We start from the raw sequence: 26,059 nt of genomic DNA, 5'->3' as shown, positions 1-26,059 counted from the left end.
CGGAAAAATCATCTTCCCATTTAAAATAATGACAATGAATTTAAAGAAACATGTGGGAAAATATTGGCATTCGAAATCGATCCTCAAACAACAACATAACATAATGCAACTGAAACTGATATTTTACTTATAGACCCTACGCCTGAAAACAAAGTTTCTGTTTGCGTCAACAATCTTGAAAGTCGCCATTTTTAATATTTCGTAATTTTATGTTTCTTTGCTTTTGAAAAGTTTATTCCAAAACCTGCGGATTATCCGGAATTTTGATCAACCGGAACGCACGTTATTCCAGATAATCGAGAGCCTCTGTATTAGTAAAACTTGCTTATTATGAGTTCAGTAATATTCTTTTGAGTGTTACTTCAATTTTTGAGCCTAATTAGTTATTATTTTTTCGAATTTTTAGAATTCAGTGTTCGAGTATATGACACGACAACGTAAAATTTTTAAATAAAAATGTTTCTTCTCCATTGTAGTCTCGTGTCAAGGCTTTTCTAATAATAACATCACTGTGTTTTGTCCACTTATCCGTATATGGTATTGTGAGAATATTAAAATTCCATTAGCTCGCTTTTTCAAACAAATGTAAACAACGTTGGGTTATTGTTACTCACAAATCCCACCCACAATTTATTTTAGAGCCGAAGCTGATCCTTTGTAATGGCTTAATCTTTGAATGCTTTTAATTAAATTTTTGCACAATCCGGAAAAATGGGATTTCATGAAATATTTGTATTTGTGTGAGTCACTATGTAAATTTTTAGAAACAAACTATTGATCGGCGGTTGAACATCTGTTCACACAAGTGGTTGGATAATAATGATAACCGTTTTCGAAAATTGATTGGGGTGCTATATTCAAACAAAGGATGTCTATTTACGTCGAAGTCTATAGAAAATGTGTTAGAATAAGGAAAACAATTCGACTCCATTTAGAGGAGATACAGGGCCAGAATACATACGACAGCGTCTCTGTAATAATAATTAAAATACCAACACGACGTGGAAAAATACGCTCGTTTAATTAAAATATAAACAAATATCGGAATAATGTAAAAGTGATATTGCTTCCGGTGGAATTGTTGGAACGTTTGTGAACCCAATACCTGCTGTTGTTGCTTAGCGCTTTGAACTTTACCCTCGAACTTGTTCTTTTGAAATCGCTTCCCCGACTTAATAAATAATTTCTGGAGTAACAATCAAATTGCACGTCTGCTTTGAACCAAACAAAGAGTCATTGGCTTGCCGACATTGACTAGATGAACTTTGATAAATGAATGAAATTCCTGCTGTTGTTGTTTATTCCAGAATGCACACGTTGCACAATACTTTAGATTAATGGCGCCAGATTAACCGTTTCCTCCTATTAATACATTATTCATCAAACGCGAAGTTGATTTTGCGTCAAATCGAGACAAAACAAGACTTCCTGAAGCAATGTTATTCAGTACGCCTCTGGAATTTCTTCTTTCCCACTACTTATTATGCATATCTGTGCCAACATAAATTAATTTGTGTTATCTAAAGTGTGTGATACCCTGGCGCGACGTTAGTTATTTTATCAACGTGCTGTGAGTGACTGCTTTTCTAAAGTGGAATATTGGCTCTGCAAACCATCAAACTATCATTAGAGGTGGAGCCGAGACGAATAAGTGACGATGATGTGCTATGTTTAAGTTTATGAGAGGCTCAGAGTGATAGTGTCAAGTGCATACAAATATGTTATCACACAGAAAACTAAAGCCGAAATTACAACACGTAACGGTAATATTTATCTAAACTGATGTTAAGATATTATTTACATGTGGGTAAACCCTGATTAGATATAAAAATATCAGCGAATAGGGAGACCGCCAACAGTTGGAACATATTTACATTATCTGTATTGACATTTGCTTTTTCGGTTAGAAAATACTTTTAATTAAAATTAATTCTGTCAAATTTAACGGACTCGCACCTAATAATTCTTTAAAATTTAAATTAGAACATATACAGGATGTTCCGTCTAAACCACATTAGTAGTATTGAAAGTTCTAATAAAGATATTTATCTGAAAGTTGGTACTCAGTTATAATCCGTTGAGTTTTCCCAATGAAAATATTTTCCGCTTATACCGGAAGTCGTTATTAACTTATTTTAAATGGAAAGCTATGTTTTTCACTGCGTTTTTGGATTAGTCGAGTTATTTTAAGAGAGTTTTTATCACTTTTCTCTATACCTAAATTAAACCGTTTTTGAGATATTTTGTAAATTTTTGGATTTGCACCTGTCACTTAAAAAATCGGTAACTCACTTAGTTTTAGAGATTTGGAAATCATATTTAAATAATTAAAAAAGAAGGCCTATATCTGTTCTTCAATGTGTTCAAAATTAAAAATAAAGTTAAAAATCCCAATAAAATTTAAGGTTAAGTTTAGACAATTTTAAGTACCCATAACTTATTTTTTTTAAATGGGATGTCCCAATTTTTATTTTACGGTGTGGAGGGGAATTTTGTTCTGCATCGATCTTTATTGGTATTCCCTAGACCTATCTGAGATAATTTTCAAGTTATGTTGTTTTTCTTTGTCATTGTAGGAAATTTCTTACTACCTACAGCTATTTTTCTATTTGCCAATAGTTTTTTATTAAAATATTTCTGATTAAACTTAAACGATAAACTCTGTTCAAAATTGTGTTATCCATCCCCAACAACTAAATTAATTCATTGAATGTTATTTTAAAAAACTTTAATTTCTCACATTTGTTCTTTTTCCATGGCAAAGTATGAGAATAGACCTATGGCTAATGAATTTTTCAGTCTCAACAAGAAGTTATTATAACTTGAAAACTATTAAACATAAGTATAGGTAATATTAATACAGATCGATGCAGAATTAAATACTCTACCAGTTAGTGAAGTAAAACTTTTGGAATTTCATTTGAAAAAAATTAGTAAAGTTCTGCAAACGTATCTTTAAAAGTTTGGAGTTTGTTATTCCTTTTTAGAAATTTGAAAACACCAAACGAAAGATTTAGGCTTCCTTTTTCAAATAAGTTGAAAAATATTTCCAAATTCAAAAAATGGCAGAGTTATCGATTTTCGAACTGGAAGGTACAAATCCAAAAAAAATTTTTTTAATATTTCGCAAACGGCTAAATTTAGGTATAGGGAAAGCTTACAAAAACTACCTTAAAATAACTCCAGTAATTTAAAAACGCATTAAAAAATATAGCTTTCCATTTAAAATAAAGAAGTGATAGCGACTTCCGGTATAACTGGAAGTGTCACCATCTTGAAAATATTTTCGTTAAGCAGGACCTAAGAGATTATGGTTATGTACAAATTTTCAGATGACTATCATTATTAGAACTACCAATACTTCTAATGTGAGGTTTAGACGGAACAGCCTGTATATTTTTGCACTAGTGTACTGGGTCATAGTAAAATTTTTTCACGAATAAACCGAATGTGCTACTTTTTGCATTGGTACGAATACAAAATTACAGTCGACTTCCGTTAAGTACGCGGTAAATACTTTTAATGATATGTTAATTACGTAAAATTAGGTAGCTTGTAAAGCAGGAAAATATTTCCAAAAATGTTCGTGGCTTAATTTACTGTAGATTGAATTACATGTCATATTTGAATAATTTCGATCCATCACAGCGTCACAAACACAACGAAAATATTTACAGTTAATGGCTTTTTTGTGTTTTTAAATTATATTATCAAAATATTCCGAATTCTGGTAGCGTTCTTTAGAAAAAATGGACACAAAACTGTTGACCTTCCGTAATAAATTTAATCCCTTTAAAAGCTTTCTGGTTGTTTGATTCATTTTTTTCCAACAAACGTTAAATACCAATTGCTTTGTTTTGTTAAAATTATGAAACAAAATTGTTGCAACGGGTGTGTTTATTTGTTACATTTTAACACATTTTCTCGAATGTTTGTCCCCATGATTCATGTTTCATTGAACCTAGCTGATTAAAAAAACAAACAGTGTTTCGTAAGGCTGGGACTTAATAATTGTATTAGAGATGATCCCACTTATTGTTTAAATCAGCAATTCGAGACGAAACAAACAATTTTATCTTTGTCGGAGTTTTATCGATTACAGGGCTTTCATCGGGGGATAAATAAATGTGTTTATGTGTTCCCAGAGTAATAAATAATTCGAGCGGTGTCAAAAATTTTGCCCAAACACTAGATTTTCCTAACTTAATTAAAACCCTATTCCTGGTGTTATTTGACCAGAATATTTCGTTCCGGTTTTATCCCAGTCCGGGTAATAGACGAGGCCGCAAAGTTGCGGCTTGTTATTCGGACAGGGACGTCCTCGTGTTTGGCGCTGGGCCAAAAAATAATTCCCTTCTCCACGTTGTACTACTCTTGACCCTTTATCATTTTAGTGTAAGTGCTAGTTGTATTTTTTAATGTGAATGGGCCAAGAATCGGATTCGGGTTTGTATTATTTGGCCCGACGTTCACTAACAGATAATTCGGATTCGTGTCTCACGGAAACTTGAACCGGGGTGCGTTTCTAGGGGTTTTAATGGAAAATTTGATTCTGTTGGGTTGGAATTTTTGTTTCCTGTGTACGTGAAAATAACCAAAGTTTGCTCTTAGTGGAATTGCAGGATCGGTTGATAAATAATTCCGTTTCTTATTCCGGAGGTGAAACTTGGGAAGTTTCAATATTGTATGCAGTCGTTAAATGCTCGGTTTAACGCAAAAGTCCTTTCGGAGAGAGTTTTGCAACTTGGCCTAATTATGAAACACAAAACACGATTCTTTCCGAAATCTAAAATAATTTGATAAATCGGAATGGTCCGGATCAGAATTTATCCGAAAGTATTTGGGCCTTCTGGGAGTAATCCTCCGGAGATTCGCTGGGACATAAATGATGGGAAACACTCACGCAGCCCCTTTGCTTTTTTTTTGCTTTTTTAATAATATATCAGCACTGCAGCAGGAGATTCCAAGTCAAAATTTACAATATCACACCTGCTCAAATCCCAAGATTAGTCATATTGTCGACCGGCTGACATGCGAGAAAGTCTCCACCACCACAATGACTCAATTGTGAGCCCTAAGTGCCTAAGTAACCACGGTCCTTCCTTGCATTAATATCAGGATCCAATTGACAATTGGGATTGGAAAGTTAAACATTTTCACTTGAATGGGTCGCCCTTCGACACGAGGATCAACAATAATTTGGGTCAACGCTTCCGATAAAGGAGTGATAAGCCAGATTTTACGGTCTAGAATCCACATTGATAAAAAATCAGAGAGGAATATTTAATTTCGCCTAGAAAAGCCTCGATTGCATTAAAAATGACATTTTTTCCTTTTACTGCGTTTGGCAGCGTTCCGTGACAAGACAAACCAACATAACATTAAAAATGGAATAAGACACGCAACTGAAATTATTACTTAGACGATACGAACACAAAAAATGTTTACTTTTGAATATTTGCCTTAATAATAGCCAGTGCTTCCGCTGCCGACAACAGTGCCCGCAAAATAAATAGGTTAATGACTCCCGGTTACAGGGCCATTTAAAAATTTAAATTTTTTATATTTTCTCTCGAAACTAACAGTCAACTCAAGCGAATTCTTTGGTCAACTTTCCACATTGTTTTCAAATCCCAAGATTTGAAATTTTTGATTTTTTCTCGAGAACTTCTCATAGGAGAACAGTTTAAACCACTACATCGTATTTCAGCAAATCACATTTCAAATATATTTATACATTTTCCAGAAACACTGGTCTTGTAATCAGAATCGAGAAAAAACCGAAACATATTCTACAATGCTCGGAAAAATCAAAAATATTAGTTATTTATTCTACGAGTTCGAGTGTAAATCGGACGCTTTATTTCACGAGTGGATTTAATTTTAAGCGTCGAGTAATAGCAAGAGGTTTATCATCCAGGAGGTAAAATAAATGAACCGATTTACACGAAATCGAGTTGAATACAACATTTTTAACTTTGAATTTGACTCAACAAGCCTTAAAATTGCTTTAAAACTGTTAAAAATAATCTGAGGTTGCATAAACTGCAATGTAATTTTTGGTCTTTCTAAGCAAAATTTTGCGACAATAGTGTCGAAATTTTGTAAACGTTCCAAATAAAACAACTTGGCCGAAATTTTTATTTACCTGCACCTACCTACCCACGAGTACCACTTAAAAAATAAAAAAATACAATAACTGAAACTTTATGTCAAAGACATGTCTATTTCACCTAAAATTGTCTGGGGATTCCAAATATGTACTCATTTTTGTTCTACGATTCCTAGTTTTGGAGATATTAGTCAAAATTTGGTCGGATCTAAACCTACCCACGAGTACCACTTAAAAAATAAAAAAATACAATAACTGAAACTTTATGTCAAAGACATGTCTATTTCACCTAAAATTGTCTGGGGATTCCAAATATGTACTCATTTTTGTTCTACGATTCCTAGTTTTGGAGATATTAGTCAAAATTTGGTCGGATCTAATGGAACAAAAATTTCAGAATAATTAGAAATGTCGGTTCAAATTACTAAAATCATTAAGTAAGAACATTCCATTCTGCATAGAAACCATTTACATGCAAAAGAAATGTTCCTACAATAATTTCTAGCAAAACAATATGTGTCGGTTTCACCAAACTCGTTTAAATTTATTGGTAGAATAAAATCCACAGAAGCGATTGTTATAATCATAGTAACGATTGTTTTTAACTGTTCATTAAATTCAACCAACGTTGTAAACGCCTATAAAGTAAGCATTGTTTAGCTTTAACTTATTGATTCCATTTTAAAATGTTTTATTTTTCCGATTTTTAACCAGATTTAGTCGAGTATTTGTCTGCCAATAACTCCGGAATTATTAATCGTGATCCGTTAAAGTTTGATACCACCGGAAAGCTCTTTTAATTTTCTCTAACCTGCAAAATAAATCGTTGTGTTGCGGCCATTATTTCCCGAGAAAATAGCTAGTGGAGTCTAGTTACATATATTTGTGTGATTAAGGAAAGATGATCTGCTTTTGATGTAGATCTTTCCGGTTTCCACAATGGAAAGCTCTTGATTTTTATTCGTTCTGATGACGTTTGTGTAACAAAATATCTGTATCATATTATTCATAGTTAGGTTGCAGCTGTGGCGAAAGTATTGTGTTTCCACCTAATAACGAATTCCACTTTTATTGACGAAACTATTTTATTGACATCCAAAAAAGTGTGATAAGTGTTATCTGTTTCGTGTTGTGCAAGCGCATCAGAATAAGTGCACTCCACCCTCGCTGTCAGTTAACCGTCTTCCTTATCCTTGCTTCCGGTTTACAAAGTGGTACTCCTGTCGTGCATGTCTCGATAGTCCCTTCCCCGCCTTCTCGCGTATAAATATCCACAATTACGGGTCGATATCGTCTTCGACACGTCCGATTTACCGGAATCCTCTCGAAAATCGCATTGACTCCGGACAGAAACACGATGCGACGTCTCGAATGAATCACTCACTCTCGAAACACCATTGTTTCATGAAAAACTCCTATGTTGCACGATCGTGACGTCGTTTCGTTGCATTACGAGCAACAAACGTGGATTGCCGCTGTTGTAAATCCTGCAAAATAGTGCATTCTCGATTTTGTCGCAATTCTGCGGGAAACACGTTCACGCTCCACCTAATACGACGTTTGCTATTTTCGCGCTTTCATGGTCTTGGGTGTAATCGAAGGCGCCAGCCAAAAACTCATCTCGACACGACATTTTTCATTGCGGGGAGAGAGCACGAGGAATTTAGACGAGAAACAGGGCCGGATTACGCAGCTAACACGGCTTTATTGGAGGTCAAAATTTCTGGATCCGGAAATTATCCCGGACCGAATAATGAGCGCACTGAACTCGAATCCTAATGCAAATGATTCATCACACGATAAATTCCAGTTGCGGGAGAACAACGTCTTGTTACGGAATTAGTTATTTTGGGAAAAACGATGAAATAAAATTTAAACTTGCTAGACTAGATGGAGATTTACAACACTTGAAGTGGTCCTTTTTAATATTATTCAGACAACAGCTTTGTCATGGATTAGTGGAGACAGTTGAAATAATATAGCGTCTAAATCTAAAATTTCAGAGTAAAACCGGAAATTTAAATTTTATGAAACTGAGAACATGCAACGTCTCAGCTAGAGATTTAAATTGCAAATGAAACTATAGTCAGTTGTCTTATGACTGGCCATCAAGAGAAATACTTCAACCAACTGAACTTGTCATTTTTTAAACGTTGCAAGGGATTGTGAGCCACTTTATTATAACTAATAAGTAATCTCGGACTGGTTGTTGGAGATAAAACGCGAAAATTCGCTCGTAAAGACGTTTATATTTTAAAGAAGGGCTTGATAACGAGTATTGCAGGAAATAAATCCGGAACTGCAGCCGTGAAACATTAATTACGTCCACAATTTGCAGCGGTTATATTTATACATTTAAGCAGCATAAAATTTTTAATTGGGATGTTTGCGTTCAACCCTTCGCTGACGCAGTTGGAAAATAACCGAAACAGAAGCCTCTGTTTGCTCCTGAAATGTTTGTTCAAGTGTCGTGTTTGTGTCCGTGCCTTCAAATATTCAAGTTCGCTTGAAAAAAATTCACAGCACAGCGCACGAAATTTGATTGTTTTCGGATAAGCTCGCGGTCGGGTACCCCCTCGATGAGCCGTGGCAGGAATCACTTTTTCCTGCAAATATTTTTATTTTCTGCTTGTTTTGTTTTCGGGAAAATATCGCCTTGTTCACTGTCAATATTTGACGTAATCCATTTCAAGTCGAGCAAAAGCCAATCTTGGAAACTTCCAAATTACAAACAGATAGTGACGCTAAAACGCATCGGCTGCACCGATAAATCACACTCTGCGACGCCATTTATATTAAAAGAAGCGCGGAATCATGCCGGACACGTGCTTGAAATATTATAATCCTGCCATTTGAGGAGGATTCCCGACTTGGTCCTTGATTTGTGCATTTCAATTCCAGGACTCCTTTTCACTCCGGTTTATGCATTAGTGTCATAAAGTTACACGGACACCACCGCGACGACAAATAGATCATAATCTGCCTAATTCGGTTGCTAATGCCGGCCCTGGTCGATATTATGGGGTCGGAATAAATTTTAATTCAATTTGTGATTTACTGCAAATTTAGAGCACCGCACAACACAGATAATTATAACGTAAAATACGACACATATTGCCACTAAAACGATGCCGTCCCCAGTGTGACACATTCAGGCCCGGACTCCAAAAATTCACTATTGATTTGTTTGGCTGCGGCTGCAGATGTCATCAATAGTGCCACAAAAACGATGCTAAAAGAAATGGCTTTTATGTGCCCTGATCCTTCAAAGATACGGACGCCTAATGCTGCAGTCGATTTGTGCGAAGCTACATTTTTCAAATTATTTTTTCATTTAGTGTCATTTTTTATTAAAGTATGGAAATTCAAAAGTAGATTTCGGTGTATGGTTTTATTGAATGATTTCAATGCTGCAGCAACAAATTTTGTCAGTAAAATGTTTGTCTCCCTATGTAAACTTTAAGTACGTTATGTTTTTTTGAAACAAACCGGGAAACTAAAGTTGTTTATTTGATGTATTGCAATTTAATTCACTTGAGCGAGTTTAACTTCAAAAAAATCCCAAGCGAAATTTAAAAATTCTGAAGCAGCGAACTAATTTTTCAGCAGGGAATTTAAATTTCTTCAACAGGTAAAAGTTTTACGATGCTAGCGACTAGTCTGTTTTATTTTCTCTTACATGTTTTAATCTCGTTTAACTGTAATTGTATCCTCGAAAATTCATATTTTTAAATTGAAAACCATTATTTCAGTCCCAAGGCGGTAAAAAATTAACTGACATGTTATTATAAACAAATAATTTTGTTCGCAAAAAAATTAATTGCGCTTGCAGGTGGTATCTTTTTAATGACTGTTCCAATTTGCCCTGTTTACCTTAAAACTGGGTTTATTAGAGTAATTGTTTAAGCAAAGTCTGCATAATGAGCCCCATTAGTGCAACATTTCGCTCATCCCTTAAGACGCAACGCGTCCAAATTCGCCGTAGGGTGGCGTTCGTTTCCAATATATTTTTCCAAGGGCTCCATCTTCAGGATAATAATTATCCTGCAGATGGGAAAAAAGCGCCTTCGGTTTTATGGCATGATGGCAACTAGCTCAGTTGAATTGTCCGCCTTAATTTGACATTCTCGAAAACAAAAGCATTTGCATAATAAAGACAGTCGTGATATTCTTACAATTCGCACCCGAATGACGTGAATAAAAGTCCGGAGAATTTTACGTTTTTCACTAATTCCTTTCTATCGTTAAGTTGCTATGAAAGCCTTCTAAAAAGCGCATTAATTATTTAAAATATCTGCTTGTCAACTGTAAAGCCCCGCTTTTTCTTTGGCGGCTCGACTCGTGCACATGTCGAGCTTCTTTATCAATGTTGAAAACGCATTGAAGCTTATTTACTTTGCCTTTTCTTTTGCAGTTGAGGGTTGCAACATGCCAGACGGAATCCGCCAGCAGCTCTAAATTAATATAAACGTTAGCGTGTAAGTATGTACTTTGCACTGCAGTAATTACTTAGTATAAACAGCGGTAATTAGCGAGTAGTAAATTAAAGTTTTCTCGACGATAGTTAATTTTTTATAGGGTGTTTATGCACCCACGCCAAGCCGAACAGAGGTGCCAACTTTAGCGGTATTGACGCACAAACAAATCTTTAATGACTTTCTGTTTCTAAATATTGGAAGCTTGTTCAACACGCTCGTAAAGATAGCTCTTAAAACTTGGAACTTCAATATAAATATCTTAATCAGGTTCATGTTCCCCAAATGGCGGGTGAGCTAAGTTTAATTAACTCGACAGTTTTTGAAGCCAAGAACGACATTTTTATTAGTCTGTTTGATCTACTTAAAAATATGAAAGAAGCTTTATTTAGTAATTATTTTCCACAGTCGAGAGTACCTTTTGGAGACAAAGATAAATAATACAATAATTCTATACAACAATGGCATAAAAGTGAAATAAAACGTTCTTTACAATCCATTCAAAGTCATAAATGAGCTTAAGTGTATAAAATAGATATAAATTTTGTTTTAGTTCGGGAAACTTAAACAATGCTAATGTGGGCCGTTATGGTTTTTAAAAATAATTAAAATTAATTGTTATTTTTGCTGTTGCTGAACTGCTGCAGCCAGCACATGAATAATGATAAAGTTTATTAAAATTCAACGTTGATTAAGCGTCGACAGAAATATTCACTTGTAAACACAGCCATTCCAAAATGATAAATGATTGAAACTACAAAGTTCAGAGCAAGTTGACACCCCCGTATGTGAGTGAATATAAAACGAAAATTACAGTAAGGAGGCAAAGAATCCTTTAATAAATTAATTTACCCGTAGTGTAGGCAAGTTCTAAAATTTGGCAAACTAGGTCAGATTTGAATCCATCGCCTTCACGTTAAAACCGATTAATTTCCAGATTCTTGTTTCGAAAGCTCTCTGTTCAATTGTTAATGGTAACAGGGGCTTTATTGTTGAATTTATGTACAAACAGCAACCCTTAAGCTCTCCCGCGAACATAATTTATTTGACGACTTCACGTACAAGCTCAATAAAATTTTATTGTTATTGGAGAAAATTTATGCGACACAGGGCCTATTAAAGAAGTTCTTTGGAAGTAATCGCCATCGATTCGCAACGACAACGACCAGGAAGCGTTTTAACCCTCTTACACCAGGCGGGAGTATTAGACATCATCTCCACGGTGTTTGCACCGGCAAATATTTGCTCTTCGCCCAGAATTCGGCTTGAGAGCAGCAGCTAGGCCTGTTTACACACAGTTGTCAGCACGTATTGTCCTCGAACGCTACTTACTTTCGACAGAATGGACGCACCTTAATGAATTAAAAGCCCTATTCATCTGGATAATCCAGCGCAGAAAGAGGTGGCCCACCTCCCTCGGCAGTTAAAAGTTAAACACGAATTATGTTACTCGTTAAAAGTCTCAATTTTAACGAGGTTCGCGATGTGTTTTAAAAACACATGTTGGATAATTAAGTTTATGAGGGAGTAAAATGGGAAATGTTTCAATGTTCATTTAATTAATGCGAGGACCGTCAATATTATAAATTCATATTTACAGGAATTCGTTTAATAATCCAAGAGGGTCATAGGGCTTTCATGCAAACTGTTTAATCTCAAATGAGAAATTTTACGGATGAACAATCTCACATAATTTGTCAGCGTAAAAATGTGACACGAAGATTTATCGCTGCACTTCTCAAAAAGTCAGTAATTATTGAAAATCGGAGCGCTTGTCCGTTCTGTTGCCCGTGATTAATTGAATACCTGTTGATTGTGAATTATTATTTTAAGAGCATTTTTATCACAAAAGAATAAATTTCCAAATTTGGGACGAATTAAAGCTGTTTTAAATCCATGTCGATAGTCAAGTCATGTTTATTAAAAAAAGAATAAATTTCGAAATTTGGGACGAATTAAACTGTTTTAAATCCCTGTCAGTAGTCAAGTCATGTTTATTAAAATTTTCACAATTTGCACCGAAAATAGTGGTGATAACTGATACAGTTGGATTTTGGAGATAACAGATAGCATGTTTCCGCCTGAATTTAGATGAAAATTTAAATGAAAAATTATACATATTTTGGCCACTGGACTGTTACATACAAAATTTCCAACCTTTGATTTTGTTAACATTATTTTGCTTTTAGGTGGTTTTCATTAAAAGTTTGTAAACTCATATCAAACTTGAAATTAGAGAAAATCACAGTTTTGAAAATTTTATCTACAACCACCAGAGGCAAGTAATTACACGATTTTCTTCAGATAAATAATTTATTACTTTCGTAGCACAATCAGGTGACAATACCACCGAACCCACCTTTCCAGCCAATTAAGTCCCTATCTCTTATTAACAATTAATTTAGTCGGCTCTAAGTTTCTCCACCCAAATCAATTCAATAATAGATGAGCATTTTTACGACGATGTTGTGCCAGGTCCCGGCTTTTGAACCTCGAGAGTGTGTATTTATTATGCCATTAAAAGCCCCCATTTTGTCATTGACGTTAATGAAATTGGCCGTAACTCATTAGTCGCTAAAATAACGTGTACTTAAGTTAATCAGCACGTGTCGGCTCACCTCCCACGAAACATGAATTTTATCGATTCACTGCAGCAGAATGCTGCAAATATTTATTAATTTTTGAATTGGGGGGAAAAATAATTAATTTGTAGACTAGCATGTGACGCAACGATTTGCTCAAAACACACACTTTAGTCACAAATGAAAAACTTCGCCTGAATGGTCCTTCATCATGCGACACATTGGAAGTTGGGATTAAAACTCGTGTGCATCTAATTATCGGTGTACAAAGCGCGTCGCGTGACAAACGATTCATCTTCATGTTCGAAGGGATAGTCCAAGTGTGTGTATCTCGGTAGACATAAAACGGGGCATTGTTAAAGCGACATGAATGTCTTTGTCACACTACAAATGTTCGGTACACGCGGCCACACATTAACATTCCGACGATGAATAGAATTCTCCTCGCATGATCTAAAGCTGAGCTATGTCATCCATCAAGAACAAATTGAGGAGCGCTAACGATTGTTTTAATTAATAGGATATTATCGATAGAATCTTCGCGATATCACGGCGCAAGAGGGATTTATGTGCTTTCGCAGGTCGGCGAGACGGTGGATTTTCCTGCAAAATTAATGCATAATGCAGATTTATGTTGCAGGATATGAGTTCGGAGCAAAGGCGAAATTAGCACTGATGCGTTTGCCAAATAGTTGTTATAAAGTCTGTTGCAATTTTATGTTTAAAAGAAATACGGATTTATTTAAATTAGTTTGGGAGCGTCTCGCTAAGATCGATAAGTAATTTTGTAGCAGGTATCTCCTTTAATTTTTTTATGAATGTGGTTTGTTTACTTCGAATAATTTATTTGTGGTCCTGACGACTGAATTTTCTTAAGTAAAGTTCCATCAATTCCTTATCGATTAAGGCCACCAGTTCGCCTTAACTGGTATTAAAAAGTTATAGTATGACTGCGTCTAATGCGACCGAGCATCATCTCGCATAATAAAGGTACTATTATCCGGAATTTAATGTTAAATGAAAAGCATATTTTGTAAAAATTAACTTTCACGAGAAAGCCATTGGATTTTCCCAATTTGGTTCCGACTATAGCTTGTCGTGAAAACAACACTAAACAACAAACTTCTTTCAAATGGAAATTATGTGAGTTTTATTTTGGGCTTTCGACATTGTTGCAAGACGTTGACATTTACTTTATTTTCTGGGTCAGACGACTCCCTTCGAGTTGGTTTTATTTGGTGGAACGTCAGTCAAAGAACGGCAGGTTTAGGATTTATGAGTAGATTAAACTGGGGGAGTTTTCCATTAGCAGTTTTGAAATCCAAAAGGGAAATAGAATTTACACTTAATTAACTATTAATTCTTTCAACTTTTACAACGGTCGGTTTTAATCGCAGATGTAGTTTTTGCACAACTTCTCACTACTTTGAAGCGTTTCAAGCTTAATTGCATTTTTTCTTTGTTGTAGACATTTATTACTAATTAAGATTCATCCACTCGCTGGAAATTGCTACAAGATTCCTCCGTAAAAATGAGTTCCAGCAAACTATTATAATAAACATTTTTACACATTACTTGTTTTCAATTTTGGTGGCATGCAATCAGTCAAAATACTACTTTTGAACATTTTAATATAACTGGAACTGACACATCCCTAATTGGATGGGCATTTAATTTAACTGGTGAGGTGTTTTTTGTACAAGACATAGTAAAAATGACTTTTAATTTTGTTACTAATCGACCAGCCGCTATTTTTGCAAAATTATTCAACCAAACAAAATAGGATTAAAAAGTCGTGGGTGCCACAATTTTCCCGTTAACTTTTGAGGAATTTTAATCGAGCTTTTTCAGGAAATCAATATCTGTCAAGGCAAGTTAGTCGCCATTTAACATTCACTAATAATTCAGATCAATCAACAGCTTTAGCTAATGAATTTCGTTGAACTTAATCCTGACTCTGGCACAACTTTATTTAAAATTTTTTGTTCTAACTGATCAGCACGTCTTTATTTTGCTTATAAAATAACTGATTGAGCACCAAATTAATCGGAGTTTTTTTTTCCATTTTACAAGAGGTGTTGTTCAGCTCTAATAGACAGAACAGAGCCAACCATGAACAGATCGTTTCGCTGTTGTTAAAATTTTTCAGGCCCTTTGTTTCAGTGATTTTTCTGTTTTATTGCTCGTTACCGGGATACTGCATTCGATTGGTTGCATGTGTTCTAGCCATTAGTTCTTTTGACTCGTTGATTGCTTCTGTTTCGCTTTAAATTCGCTGTTTGTCATTAGTGTTTCATTTACGGCGCTGTTAGAACCACAAAGTCTGAGTTGAAATAAATCTGAAAAATGCAAGTTGATCCGTGTCCAGAGACTCCATTTGTCCCGCCTCTTATCTATTGGCCGTAAAACGTCCGTAACTGCACTATCCTTTATTATACAAATACCAGTAACGCTAATGGAATACGTGAATACTTGGCCAAAGTGTGTTTTACACCCGTATTCCGCGCATTCTCTTTTTGAACTGTGCTCGGAGTAAATTAAATTTGTTTTTCATTCCGATCGTGTAATTTCAGATACAAACCACCCACTTTCCGGATGCAATCTTGTATTAAACCTCATCGATTGTGACCACAAAAAAGCGATTATCTCTTTTATCGTTCGTAATCGCACTTTTGTAATTACCTCTTCAGGAATCGCACTCTGACGCGTTCCGCGTCTTTAAATATGCAAGAGGCTTAAAAATAAGACGGCGAAAGCAAGGAATGAAAGCTCAGTAAGCATGTGGTTATTAGCCCAAAGTTAAATAATGAAGTAGACGACGTAGGTAATGAATGTCTAAATCTCGCGTGGGACCTCAGAGAACTTCTCATGCATAGCTTAGTAACTGGTAAAATATTAAGCTTTACCGCTGTTTACTTTTAACAACAACTCCAGGATGAGGGCCGACACGCACACTTTTTACGTAAGCCCCAAATAATGTCATTGCATATGGTAATTAGATTTGGACGTGTCTTTGTCTACCGCCGCAGGGGGTGGCCATAAAGGGACGAAATTTCTTTTTTTTTCATAAGTGGATCGTGTGATATGCATGTATTTTTTACAACTCGCAGTGATTTATATTTTATAGTCACCGATTTCGATACGGGGTTTGAGTGTTTTATTTTGTGGATATAATACAGGATTTATGATTATTACTCCATTTCGTGATTACATTTTTACGTTATTGAGGATTTGACGATGTTTTTGCCATTTATGGCTTTTAGGTACAACTTAGTAAACAATACAGGGGTATTAATTCATGAAAACAAATCTTTTGGAGTGTTGGCAGTAGTGTATGTAATTTTGCATTTTTTCATTGCGGGCGTCGTTATGGCACTCCGAGCACATCGTCCTTTTAAGTTTACGTGTTGTAACGCGACACGTGATGAAATATCCATATCACATAAGCTAACAACAGTACAGTAGGCACACGAGGCTAATTCTAATTAGGATGAAATTAAATTTCTGGATTTCATTGTGTTAACTATGTTCGAAGCGTGATGGCATGACTAACACAGTTTTTATTGAATAAGCTCGTCGGCATTGTCTATTTTAAAATTCCATAACGAAGTTGGAAGTCTGAGACAAAACCGCATTAAGGCCAAATTAAGAGCAATGTTAAATATTTATAAGAATTATTTCGGCCTGTCTAACTTTTTTCTGTGAAATATAGATGTAACTTTACATGCGAGTCGTATAAAAAAGTTTAATAAGTTCTTAGCCCGTTTCTCGAAGAAAAATTAAATTTTAAATTGGGCTTTAATTTATAATGGCAGAGCAGACGTCTGAAACTTTACAGAACGGCGGAAATGCGTCTTCTCTTTTATGTTAATTAAACGCAATAATGTATTTTAAGTTTTCGTCAGTGGATTCTTTTTTCCGAGCTACACAACAATAAATCTCTCTTGTGTGTTTGGGCCATTATTGGAAAAAAGATGAATTCTGGGGCAATCGTCGTATGTTAGCTTTCAGATACGGATATTGCTGTGGTGTTGGTTAAAACGTTGCTGTTGATATATTTTTCAGCTCAAAATTTACTGATTTTATCTGATAGCAGCCGAAGCGTCAACACTGAACTTTTTAGATAGACGTTGCGCAAAAATACCAAATGTTTGCAGACACACTTTTCGATTTAACAATGGAAGTGCACTTTAATTCAAAACCGAAACGTTCATAAATTTTCAAAATAATAGTGTTTAGCTTGCCCGACCATTAATTGTAATCGGTTCCACAAACAATACTTTAATTAACAGCACTGTTTTACCAAATTTGACGCTATTTTAACAAGTTTATTAAAAAGAAACGTGGTCGAAATGGTGCATGTTGTCGGCTCATTTTTCAGTGCCAACCTCGGCACTGTGATAATACCGCTGCCCAAGTTTAGAAAATAAAAAATAGCGTGAACATGAATTAAACAGTCTTGATAGAATCTAGACTCGGAATGATGGCCATAACCATGATATTCAATTAAACGCGTTACTAATCGATACTGTATTTACATTTTGTTACTTAATTGTATTCAGGATTTTCTAAAGGAGTAATTTATTTTCCACGTCAAATTTGATTGTTAGGGATTAACACACATTAATTTATGTATAATTATTTTCCCCCAAACAAAGCATTTTTTATGTCAAGGGTAGTAGAGGTTTGATGTAATCTCCACTTTGTGAAATTAAATTGATTTAATTACGAAAACCACGATACGTTTTTCAGAGATATTTGCCTGATTTAATTAAAAATCGTTTGAAGCTGGGTCAGCTAGTGGTAATTAATAAATGGGCTCGCAAATTTTAATCACCAATTACGTTAGTTTGACATTATTTTTCTCCGGTTGAGCGACGGTATAATTACTTCAACGTCCACCGTCCTGCTGAAAGCTCACCGTTAGTAATTTTTAGTTTTTGTTTTATTAACCGAAGCTGCATTGAAAATATTTTCTGTCGTAAGTTTTAAAATGAAAAGCTGCTGGTTTACCTTAGCTTTCCAAACGAAATAATCTCACAATGGCAAACGAAAGCTCGCCTCTAGCAGCTAATAAGCGCTTCCTTTATTAAAGGTTAAAACTTAAAAGCCCGAATTTCCAACTTGTTGCGCGTGGACCGTTTTTAATTTGTTGTTTCGTGTACAGTCGATTAAATCTGCCAGCCAATTAATAAGTAATTATCACCAATTTCCGCCGTCATCCGTTGTTGTGATCGGCTCTCGAAATCCGCAACAACCGGTTGAATAATTAATCAAAATTTGCCTCGCGCAAAACCATCTCAATTTTTAATTAGTTGTTTTGAGGAGCTAGTTTTCCATGTATTTCTTTTAAATAAAGTGGAAAGCCCTCCTACACTTCCTCAATTAAGGGACGAGATGAAATTTCCTTTTCCTCTCTCATTCAGTTTTGTTTCAGAATGCATTGCTTAATTAACTTAATTAGCCACTTTGGCACACTGCATGGACACAGGTTATTACAAAAGTTTCAGCTCTTCATAGACACGTCCTGAAAAAAGCTGATGAAGCCATCATGATCTAGAACAACGAACAGGGTCGCGCTGCGCGTTGAGTTCACACGTATTAATCATTTTTGTGACTAATATATCGACTAATATATATTTGCCTGACACATATGTGATAAGTTGACGAATATCTCTAACATGTTCTTAATCTAAACGAAATAGTCATTATTTGTTCATTCGTGCACAATGAACCGTAACAACTGACTCCTGACCTGGAAAAAGTTACAGATTCACATTGTTATGTCTTATTCCAATATTTACTTTTGTTAACATTGGGAATTATCTTCATGTAAGTATCTTCCAGTTTTTGAAAAATTTGTATTGTTTTCTCCATTTGTGTTTGTGGGAACGGGAACAAATAATCTGTTTTATTTTACAAAAAACACGTAAATGGCCGAAATTGTATAAACTTTTACATCAAATTAATATAATTAAGTAAAAAGCGTAAATAGCTGCCAGCAGTTCGGTTTATTTGTATACTTACAACAAATTCAATATTTAGACGCATGCAAACACGTACGTAAACATAACTATATATAAGTATATGGAAAGGGAACAAAATAAATAATGTAAATGAAAACAAAGTAGGAATTTATTTATGAAGTACATCAAGTACTTTGAAGCGTCTACTCGTATTTATAATAAATTATGTATTTACTCGACTCGAATAAGTTTTCCTGAATCCATTTCGAAAAACTTTAGACGACAAGCAGCCCCAGTCATAGTTACTTTAATTACTGCAATATTTTCCACCAAACGTATTTTTCCAAAGAATCATTAAAACTTTCGCAGTCGCATCGTAATTTTTGTCACGTTTCATCGCTAATTTATCGTAAATAAAACAAAAATCTTTAGTGCTCTTTGCAACATTAGCGAAAGGACATGTGTGGTCGTATTATTTTATAAACAATACTTTATTTATTAACAGTCTTGGGGTCACATCCTTGACCCATTAATTATTTTAAAGCACTTTCAGCGTAATACAGATAGGATAACTGCAATTTAGTCATTATCTGTTAATACGGCTTGCAAGGTTGTTATTTTTATCCCAGTTCATTAATGGATATTTTACAGGAAAAGCAATAAGGTCGCAGCATAACAAAGGAGGATATTTATTAACAAAACGTTTAGCTGGTCAAAGATCAATAAAAGTACAAGTCACTCGGCAATAAATTAGCTTATAACACTGCAATTTGACAAGCACTGACCAACACCATACACGCAACTTTGACTCAGTTAAACCAGTTTGCAACATTGCCATGTTTCTCTAGCTTGTAACGAAATTGCTGGTTTTGTGAAATGGAGACGCCTTGTAATATTTGGTAAATTAACCGGCGGAAGTTTTAGCAAAATAAACAAAGTAGAGGAGACCAAATGTTCCGTTATATATTAAGTAACAATAAATTATTGATTATGATGGAAATTTTCCAGTTCCAGCAGTGCTGTTTAATATTAACGCTGCGACTGGTTGATTTACTTTTAACATGATTAGTCTTCAGTTGGAAATGAAACATTTCTTCGTTGTATTGTGCCGAGCAGGAAAGGAATGTGCAGGTAGCGACAAAGCTCGGCAACATTGCAAATCGTGAATCAACTCTGCTTCACGTTTTATTGTCATCTCATACAAAGTGTTCGGGTTAATACGTTTATTAGTGGACTATTGTAGAATGTGTGTTCGGGAAAAGTTTTTCTCGTCTTTCCGCCGAATCAAGCGGAAGGATGTCTCTAACAAACCGATTTTAATAAATGACGATGCTGAAGTTCTGAATGTAAATTAGGAAGGGGTGTAGTCCCGAATAAAATTTGATTTTACGCCACTGCCTTCCAACTTTCGCAAGACTATTAAGGAATCGATAAAGATATTTTACTCCTGCATGGTGGAGTACCAAGGACGTGGTAAGTAGATTACCCGGAGTGGGGAGGGTTGAGTGCCCTAACAGACTCTCCATTTCAACAAATCGCGGATTAATTTTTGTTTTTGTACACTTCTTTTGAGTAGTAATCCTCACCTCAAAAGCATTTATTCGCAGATCAGACACTTGGATTGAAGCGGTGTTGGAAATACGATTTTCATAATTTAAAAATCCGGGAGAAAATTGAGTTCGACGGTTCGACGCTACCTGGCCTTAATTTCAAACACACGATTAGCTTATTTTTCTTTATCCCTGCAATTTTTTCGATTTCTCTAATCCACTCTCTGAATAAAAATATCTCTGCAGGTTTTGGTTTGTTTTTCATGCACCTTGAAAATTAGGGATTACTTTCGAAATGTTTACACTGCAAACTAAAATAACTTTTAACCTACGATAGGAGAATGAAGTCCGGGTACAAAAAAAATCAGTCAGAATTGAATTTTTATCACAAATTACTTGATTTTTTTTATAAATTGAATTGTCCGTTCTTGCTTCTGAGGCAAAGTATCCTTGAACCTCTCTGTGTTTTTTAAGAAAGGCGATGTCAAAATATTTTGAAATTGTTTTGAGTAGCATTTTAAAGGCGTATAACTATTTCATGTAGTTATGCGAAGGTTGGCAAGAATTTCTAGTCATGTTTGAGTACAACAAACAATCACGCAATTTAGGTATTTATTCTCCATATTTTTATATTTTAATTATATAAAATTATATAAAATAAATAATAAAATAATAATATAATAAAATAATAAATAATAAAATAATTATATAAAATAATTATATAAAATTATATAAAATTATATTAATTATATAAAATCAGGGCCCATATTTATAACACACCTGGTAAATTGATTTATGTCTTTTTCGTATTGTATGATATACAGGCTGATTCTTTTAGGGCCCACATTAGAAACTTTTAACTTCAAATGTAGCTAGAGCTTAAGATTTTATATACTCTTAGAAATTGGCGCCTGCTTTCGTAGGTTCGAAGGGTCTTCAAATGGATGGACCTTTTTTTCAATGGTAATCAAAAGAACATTTTTGCAGACTGTTATAAACATCTTCTATATTTACCACTTACAGTTTTTGAATAATCGAAATAGTTAATTATTTTCATTTTTTAATCAAGTAAACCTTCGAAAAATACGATATAATTGTACTATTAATGAAAAGAAATGTTCGATTTGTTCACTATGTTCATTCAAGAAGTTCAAAAGTCGATGTCAGACTGATTGAGTTACTTTACATAATTCACTAAGTTATAATAAACCATAATTAAATATTATTGTTTTACTGATTATTCGATAATGAACCAGTTAAAAATTAAAACAAAAATTTTGTAGTTCGACAACTGTTCACCATTTTGCAACGTCTACTACTTGATTGACTATAAAATTTACGAAGTAAAATCTGTTTTCTTGTGATTTTTTCAAAAACTATAAGAGATAGATATAAGACGTATTAATAAAAGTCACCGTAAATATAGATATTTTTTCGATTGCCGTTAAGAAAATAGGGTCGTTCTATTTGAAAAAAACTGAGTTATAGCAGTTTTTTGATAACGATTAAAAAAATAATACTCGCCATGAACTTTGGCAGTTGACAATTTTGAAAATTCTAGCAGAACCTCCGGTTATCGAATACAAAAAAAATACTCACTTGTCTCAAAGGATTTAAGGGTTGTATGTCTTAGAATCTTAGATAAACCTTTGCAAATCAAAATTTTAACAAAAAAAATAGACATATGTCAAAAACTATGATAGATACTCAGCTTGAGAAGGTGAATTCAAATATGCAATAAAAATGTGTGGTTACTATTTAGAATGGTCGATTTGGATCGTATACAAAATTTTAAAGCTCTAGCTATATTAAAAGTTAAAAAGTTTCGAATGTAAGCCCTAAAAGAATCACCCTGTATTATAGTCGAAAGCAGACGAATGAAGAGTGTCAAGGTTACAAGAGGTAAATTAGCATTGATATTTCAATAAACGTTTTGCTGATGGATAAGTTATTATTTTTATTTATGAATAAATGAAAAAATCAGTAAACCAATCGAGCTGAATTGAGTTGATGGAGCTACTACAACATCTTGCAAATCCTCGTGCATCCGCAAGGTTCACTAAATATTTAATTAAAATTACTCGCATCTTCCCGTCCGCTTCTGGTGCAAATAACTTAGACCTAACTCAAATAAATTTTTAATTGAATCAGTTAATGAACGACGTATTCTTGTTGCAGATGAAGATGGCACACCGGCTTATAGTCCTGATGGTGCTTTGGAGTCTGGCATCTGCGAATAACGACGACTGGGAAAAAAAGTGCAACAAGTGCAAGTGCGTTTGGTCGAACGGTAAAAGGACAGCAGATTGTACGAATCGCGATTTTAGCGAAATACCGAAAGATTTGAGTTCGGAAATCCGCGAAATAGACTTTTCGAATAACCCTTTGCATTATTTAGGCCGTGAAGTGTTTGTGAATGCGGAGCTTAGAGACATTCATAAGTTAAGGTTCGTCAACTGTAGTATAAGTGCAATGGACGACACTGCCTTCAAGGGCCTAGTTTTACTAATCGAATTGGATTTATCGCGCAATTCAATCGGGCTTTTAACATCGAAGATCTTCGAAGAGAACCGCAAATTAAGGATTTTATCCTTGAGTCACAATAAAGTGAAGAGGTTGGACCAGGGGTTGTTTTACAATATGACACATCTGCAGAGATTATCCTTAGACCATAACGAAATTGAGTATATCAATGACTCGGCGTTTTTCCTTCTCCCAGCGCTCCAGCATCTCAACTTGGCTTACAACAAGCTGACGGTGATGAGTTCCGACTTTTTGGACAATTTCCCGAAAATTGTCAGTTTGAATCTCGAATCCAACCCCTGGATCTGCGACTGCCGCCTCCAGGAGTTCCGAAATCAAACCAAAAGGGCCAATTTAATAACGACCCAGACCCAGTGTGCCGAGCCGCCCCTTCTGAAGGGGCGGTTATGGACCGATGACAACATCGTCTTCGCTTGTGTGCCCCAGATCGTGGAGCCGCTCCCAAGCACCCACATCGAGGCCACCACCAGCAACATAACCCTCACTTGCCGCGTCCTGGGCGACCCCCAGCCCGACGTCGACTGGGTCTCCAACGGGCGAATAATCGACCGAGACCCCCGACTCAACACCCAACGCTTCATCACTTCCAAACGCAAAGTCGGAGACTACACGTGGAATAATTTGACAATAACAAACGTGAATTACCGCGACAAGGGCGAGTATAAATGCGTCGCGAAAAATCCGGGAGGTTCCGACGAGAAAAACGTCAGTTTGATCGTCTCCTCCATCGGGGGGATTGGGGGAGGGGGCCCGCTGGCCTTCGGGGCGACCCTCCCCCTCGTGATAGCGTTGAGTATCGGCGGAGTGATCGCCCTCGTGGTGATCCTCATCCTCGTGTGCTGCTGCTGCAGGAAGAGCACGCACGGGATGGCGACCAAGAGGAGGGACCTGCAGGACTCCTCCGACGAGTGTATAAGACTTCACGGGCAGCCGGACATGGAGAAGGCGCTCATTACGGACGTTAACCCCGTGATGAAGCCGCCCAGAATCTGTTCAGTGCCCCCGTCGGTGAACAGCGGAGGTACGGAAGTTAGCGAAGCAAAAAAGAATCTCCTAGACAGCGACTCGGTTTTTGGTAAGTTTGATAGTGCTGCGGATGCACTTGGTTCGTTAAGTAACGAGATGTAGTTACTAGTTGGAAGAAAATTGCAAGACTTGAGCGAAATTTCGTTGATTCTCTGACGTGATGTTTATTTCAAATAGATACAAGGAGAGGGAAGCATACGCGATACGGAATTGGAAAATTTGTAAACAAATTTGGCAAATCGGCCTACTCTAACGATCCACTTAAGCTAATTAAATAGCTTTAATATTATCATATAATTAACAGATGTATTCAATATTCTATGATAATTAACCTGCAGAGTTAATATAATTTAAGGAAATCATGCCAATCTCATTCTGTTTTGAGCAGTTGACGTTGTAATTGAAATTACCCAATTTTGCACATTTGTTATTTAAATGATGGCTAATCATATCGCCTTTTTAAAAAATCGGAAACAATTTTGGCTGATTGTATGCGTATTTGAGATGCCATCAAAATCAGAAATTCCAGTAAGCGAGAATTCAAAAAAGTTAGTGTGTTGAAATACTGTAAAAAAATCTTGCGGGTGTTTGTAATTTTGTTTCATTATTCGGAACAATAAAAAACAATTTGCATCTGTTGATGGACCAGGATTACAAAGTATGTTCTCAAATAAATTATTCCTTTAGTTTCTAATGTTATATCAAGTACCTATTTAATATTTTTATTAAATTACCGAATACTATGTTTGTTCGCATTGAAAACAATTGTTTTTCGTTTCGACAATTTAATCACCATCGCACTGAAATCGCATAATTAGTTTATCCTACGTTTTACGTTTATTTACATGTAGCTTGTTTTCGGTTTTAAACCTACGCAGCTTGAACAATTTTGATTAAAAACGTTTTGTAGTAAACAAGTTAATAATAAGTTTGTTCAAAATATTTTTATCCGTGATGCTTGAAATCGTTCTAAACTTTTAAGCTAAAAATTTTTGCTTAACAATTCATTGCTATTGCAAACACTGTAAAATTATTATAATAATGAGTTTGTTTTGTTGTAGATTTACTTCTAGAGACTCATCTCTCACCATTTTAGGCAAGTCTAGGCTTTGGAACGAGCAGTTTTTAGTTTTCCAAATTAATTTGCAGTGTTTGCAGTAGAAATGAATTGATTGTTTTACTATAACGAAGGTTTCTATGGAACGCTTTGCATGTTTGGTCAGTTAAGCCATTTTATAGATTCATTTAGCGCCATTACCTTAGTGAGCTTTAATGTTCCATCTGATAAACTGGCACCTAAACCGCGAAATTTTATACCTCTATTCAGAAATTGAATTTTTAAATATTTCAACGGCTTTAAAAACGCAAAACCTTTTGTTTGAAACCTAATTTTTTCTTGAATTATTGAATTGTTCAACGCAAATAAGCACACTTATTTTCTACTGGCTGTTCCACCTAAACCCCACATTAGAAGTATTGGGAGTTCTAATAATGATAAACATCTAAAAATTTGTGTATAACCATTATTCGCTAGGCCCTAATCAATATTTTCAACATGGCGGCACGGGTTGGTTATACTGGAAATTGTTATTAACTTCTTTTAATGAAAAGCTATGTTTTTTCTGCATTTTTTGGATTACTCGAGTTATTTTAATCGAGTTTTTATCAGCTTTTTCTGTACTTAAATTTAGCCGTTTTCGAAATATTTAATTTTTTTTGAAAATTTTTGGATTTTCACCTTTGACTTCAAAATGCTATTTTAAAAAATTCAAATACTTTTTTGGATTATTTGAAAGAGAAGGTT

The 26,059-nt window shown here is 35.1% G+C and overlaps 1 protein-coding gene across 18 annotated transcripts in view; it reads left to right on the top strand.

Annotated features, from left to right (window-relative positions):
- The window catches only part of kek5 (kekkon 5), a 176,315-nt gene that overhangs the window by 147,880 nt on the left and 2,376 nt on the right, over positions 1 to 26,059 (top strand). For 5 of the 18 annotated variants that reach the window (XM_064358673.1, XM_015979390.2, XM_064358675.1 and 2 more), the window contains one exon: positions 22,864 to 24,304. In XM_064358673.1, coding sequence (XP_064214743.1) covers positions 22,864 to 24,304 — 1,441 coding nt within the window. Of the gene's footprint in view, positions 1 to 1,396; positions 1,764 to 10,526; positions 10,595 to 18,847; positions 19,002 to 19,719; positions 20,609 to 22,399; positions 22,588 to 22,863; positions 24,305 to 26,059 lie in introns of those variants that run through there. The other 13 variants (XM_064358672.1, XM_015979394.2, XM_015979392.2 and 10 more) reach the window with 9 other exon arrangements.

The sequence above is a fragment of the Tribolium castaneum genome, chromosome 9 (assembly GCF_031307605.1).
Source record: "Tribolium castaneum strain GA2 chromosome 9, icTriCast1.1, whole genome shotgun sequence".
Classification (NCBI taxonomy): Eukaryota; Metazoa; Arthropoda; class Insecta; order Coleoptera; family Tenebrionidae; genus Tribolium; species Tribolium castaneum.
The sequence above is the reverse complement of the archived record's forward strand: the minus strand, read 5'-3'. Positions and strand labels throughout refer to the sequence as shown.